Here is a 4,544-nt window from a genome sequence, read left to right as displayed (position 1 = left end):
CTTCAGCTGTTTATGCCTCTGCATGCTGTCTTCCCAGGTTGACTGTGACTTTCCTAAAAAATGATGGAGCTTTTCCTTCTTCCTAGTTTGCCACAGTTTATTGGGCTTTTAATAAGCGACTGCTGAAGCATGCTCCTGGCAAAGAGATGTAACACATAAGGAAAATATCACGAGAGACTGTAAACAGCTGGAACAATGTCTTACCTTGTTTCACCACCAAGAGTTCTGTATGTGCTTTTATAAAACCCTTCAAAATTATCAGCTAGCTTGGCCTGGAAGTCAATTGCCACATGGTATCTCAGGTCAGCCATGAGTTTCTCTGGAACCAGCAGTGCAATTTGTTGATAAGCAGGATAACTCAAAACATTTAGCTTTTTCCCGGGTTTCCTGTATCTCAAATCTTCCTCTGAATGAAGGATGGCATTCATGATTTCAAGATCTTTGCTGTGCAAGATGATAAATTCAGTGGCATCTTTGACTAAGACTTCGATCATCTCAGATGCAACAAAGTCCAGGGAGGTGAGATTTGGATGGACTAAAAGGTCATAGTGGAGGGGAATGACCATCTTGGGGAGCCTTAGCTCATGCCAAGGAAATGGTTCCCCATTCGTGGCTACTGGGAAAGCCCCAGGGTCCTTATTGAACTGGTCACTAGATGGCATTGAGAACTGAGAACAAATACATATTTTAAGCAGGATGATTGCTGAGCAGTAAAGTCCTATGGGAATACTAAGCATTTGTTTTCTGAGTAGATTAACCATTGTAGAAGAATGGAATACTTAATCTATTCTCCAGGAAACAAGTTACTGTCCAGGCTAAATCTCATAGTTCTTCATAGCACCGTACTGGCTCCAGCGATGTCTCACAGGATCTGAACAATGTTTTAATAAACTGATTTAATCTAAAAGAAAAGAAAAAAACATTTACTGCATAAAGGAAAAGATTTCAACTTGTAAATATAAAATTAAGAAAAAAATAAGATGTATGTGAATGGGGAAAACATGCTCTCTGTAAGAATCAGGCCAAATATCCACAAAATAAAGTGGAAATTGAGCTATCATCTGGTTATTACACATAAAAATTCTTTAGAGCTCAAATGAAAGAATTCTGCCTTAAAATTGTATGTAACAAATCCCCTCTATTACTGTGCAATGAGTAGAAGGAAAGAGTGTAAATTCATCACATGTTGAATGTTTCTAACATTTGGCTGCATCATTCTAAGAGTATCCTGAGCACCTGAAAGTGAACTGCATAGTTATCTCTATTTTTGTCTTAATAAGTCACAAATAATACTCCATATTCTTTGTATACAAGATATTATTATCATTAATGGCATCGAACTTTACCTCTTTCAATAAATAACATCATCTGAATGGCCTTATTATCGCTACTGGTATAAAGGATGCTGGTCAAGCTAGATGTTTATCTTCAGATTATTTCTAATATATTAAAAGCTATGGAAATAAAATTTGTGTTTATAACTTTCTGAGGATATTTAAAAAATTATTTTGGTCCTCTTCACCTTAGGCTACCTTTGAAAACATGACTTAAACTGAATTCACTGCCTCTGTAAATAGAACCAAGATGATTTCTTCTTATTAGAAGGTAAAGCTACCAAACATATGAGATTAGGGCAAATGATATAGTTAATATAGGTGAGTCGACTCTGACTCCCACCCTGCCACCTGCCTCTACCTATCTCCTCCCTGCTCCAACTTAAACCCATGAATAGTTTCCTTTCCTCTTTTTTTTTATCATTAACAAGTTCTTCAGAATTAATTATCTGAACAATTACTTCAATTTTCCAATTTGCAATATTAATACAGATCAACAGGTATTGTTAAAGGACCACAGAAAAATAAGCATAAAATAATTGTTAAATAATGATATTTCCCTCTTTCTTAGACAAGCATGAAATTATGGCTACCAAATCTCAATGCTTTAGGAACCTCTGATACATAAAACTAAAATTGGTCTATTAGCTCGAATTTCTGATGGTTTGAAAAATGAAATTGCTTATTTGTTAGGTCCTGGGCTTGGGAATCAGAGTGCCTGGTTTCCAATACTAGCTCATCCACACCTGATTTTTTTGAGCATTAGTTTTCTGACCTATAAAATAATGTAATAATTATACCACTCTCACAATGAAAGGCTTAAATGAAATAATTCGTGTGAAGAATTAGGCACAGAACAGGAACTAGCATATAGCAAGCATGTAATGAATGTTAAATATTACATTATTGTAGTTATTACTACTTGCATTCTCTTGCCTAAATTTGGAAGTATTTCTGTCCGAACTTGTAGCAGACACACCCCAAGAAAAGTGTATATATATATACATTTTTTATAAGAATGAAAAGTAAAGGCCTTGATATTCATTCACAAGAGCCTTTAACTTTAGAACCAGTAAGGACTTTAAAGGCCAGATAAGGAAACCGAGGGGGAGTAACTTTCCCAAAATCACACAGGAAGTTAGAAGCAGAGTCGGGACTAAAATGTAGTTCTTTGACCCTTGGTCTAGGGGACTTTTCCAACATGCTACACTGTCCCTTCAGTGACACCGCAATAAACAAAACATCCTGGGATTGAAGGCCCAAGAATTGCAGCAAACATTTGGGAAAGGCTAAAAGATTTCCAAAATAGAGAGAGTCGGTTAAGCAGAATGATTTTTAAGTCAAGTCTCATCTTTAACTGCACACACTTTTTAATACAGTAATGTCAGATTCACTCCCTTTCTCAGAGCCTCACTTTCGATTACCAGACTTCCTCAATACAGCAGTTTTACAGCTTAAGTTATAGCCATTATTCTCACCGAAAATTTTTAATTTAAAGATAAATTCAAGAGAAATGTTAATGTGTTACCTTCATCCACGCTGTTGCAGCTTTGAATGGAGGGGAATGCATTTTTGCTTTCACTTTCTGTTTGGTAAGGCTCAGAACTTTGCATACTTCCTGATTATAGCACTAGCTGGTTCATTATCACGTAGGTATAAATAAAGCACAAAAGGTTTAGTTGAGGAAGCACAAGAAACCAACAAGTGGCTTCAGAGTAAAAGCCACACCATGGCAAGTCAGTAAATGCCAGACCAGCATTTCAGTAGCTGCCACTCCTGATGTTCTATCTTTCCCCTTCCTTATCCTCATGTGTAAAACCTCAGAAGCTTGTGTTTTAGTGCCAAGTTATTTTAAGACATAGTCTTGAATCCTTCGCTACACTGTGCCCTTATTGCAATTCAGTGTGACCTCTGTCCATCCACTCTTGAAAGAGTAACTCCAAGACTACCGATGGCCTCCCAGTCAGCTTCTACAGCTTATCAGAGGAGAGCATCCTTAGCTTTTCCATGTCTGTAACTTCTTGCATCTTGGACATAAAGGAATTGTACCTCACCCCTGTCTTTCCATTTCTTTTTATCCACCAGGTTGAGTTGGTGTCTTCTTTCACACCTTAAATATGGACCTTCCACCTCTGCCCTCTGCTCTTTACTTTTTCTCTCGAAGAATATGTTCAAGTGCAGATATTTCTCATTTATCCTCATTTATCCCACATTTCTCTCTCCTAATTTCTCCTTCCAGGGCACTGCTGATGCAATTCCAGCAGCCTGATGGACTGTGTTTACATGGATGAGCTGCTGACATTTCAATGTCTTCTTTCCCCAGATCAGCGTATTTTGCTTTAACTTCATCTGCTTCAAGCCTTCCTCCATGTGCTATGATTGGACCATATAATTACTCGATTCTGCACCAGTTTCTTACTAAGTCCTGTTAGTTCTTCTTTTTTATTCTCCTTTTATCCAGCTTTAAAAAAATTCCCATAGTCATTAGAGTAGTCCAAGTCCTCATCACTCCTCACAATGACCTTCAAACAAGTCTTGCTGCATTCTCAAGGCTTAACCCTGCAGGTAATTTGCATGGTACCAGCAAATCCATCTTTTCCACTGCTGCTTGATCATGCCACTCCCCGGCTCAAAGTCTTTCCAAGGGTCTCCTCTGTGCACACAGAGACGCAGGTCCTGTGTGGAGACTGTGGACTGCAAACTGGCAGTATATGTGCCCCATGAACCCTCTCATGCTCTATCTTGTTGTTTTGTTTAGATCCTAGTTTCTTAAAGGGAAATGCATCCATACACATGTTGTTCTCGAATGAAATTCGTAAGCATGGTTTTTGTTGTTTTACAGACTCTTTTTCATACACTGGTGTCACATGCCTTGCACTGCTGTACCATTTGAGTTTGCAAACTGTGCTTTGGCTCAACATTCAAATGCTGCCATGATCAGGTCTTAGTTAATTCTCAAGTTTTAATTCCTTTTCTATTTCTATATTTTATTATTTCAAACTAGATAAACAACTCAATAAAGAAGAAGTAGCAAAAAGGAGAAAGGTAGCCAATACGTATGGCCAGGGACACAAGACTGAGTGAGGTCCCTTAGAATGGCATTTTGTGAAGTTACAGGGGCACCATGGAGTGGATGGGAAATGGGTGAGTGGGGAAAAGGGGACAAAGGAGAGGAAGCCAATTCTTAGGAATCTAATTCTGCAGCAGGAG

General features: G+C 38.1%; 1 protein-coding gene across 1 annotated transcript; it reads right to left on the bottom strand.

Annotated features, from left to right (window-relative positions):
- Positions 1 to 200: 200 nt before the first annotated feature.
- LOC111731722 (endoplasmic reticulum aminopeptidase 2-like) lies at positions 201 to 3,107 on the bottom strand. The gene is made up of 2 exons (XM_023523523.1): positions 2,863 to 3,107; positions 201 to 901 (listed from the first exon to the last, which is right to left on the bottom strand). The coding sequence occupies exon 2, from the start codon at positions 759 to 761 to the stop codon at positions 201 to 203; it is 561 nt and encodes a 186-aa protein (XP_023379291.1). The 5' UTR covers positions 762 to 901; positions 2,863 to 3,107.
- Between the last annotated feature and the right edge of the window lie 1,437 nt (positions 3,108 to 4,544).

This window comes from Pteropus vampyrus, unplaced genomic scaffold (assembly GCF_000151845.1).
Source record: "Pteropus vampyrus isolate Shadow unplaced genomic scaffold, Pvam_2.0 Scaffold11, whole genome shotgun sequence".
In the NCBI taxonomy this organism is placed as follows: domain Eukaryota; kingdom Metazoa; phylum Chordata; class Mammalia; order Chiroptera; family Pteropodidae; genus Pteropus; species Pteropus vampyrus.
This window is presented reverse-complemented; position numbering and strand designations above follow the sequence as displayed.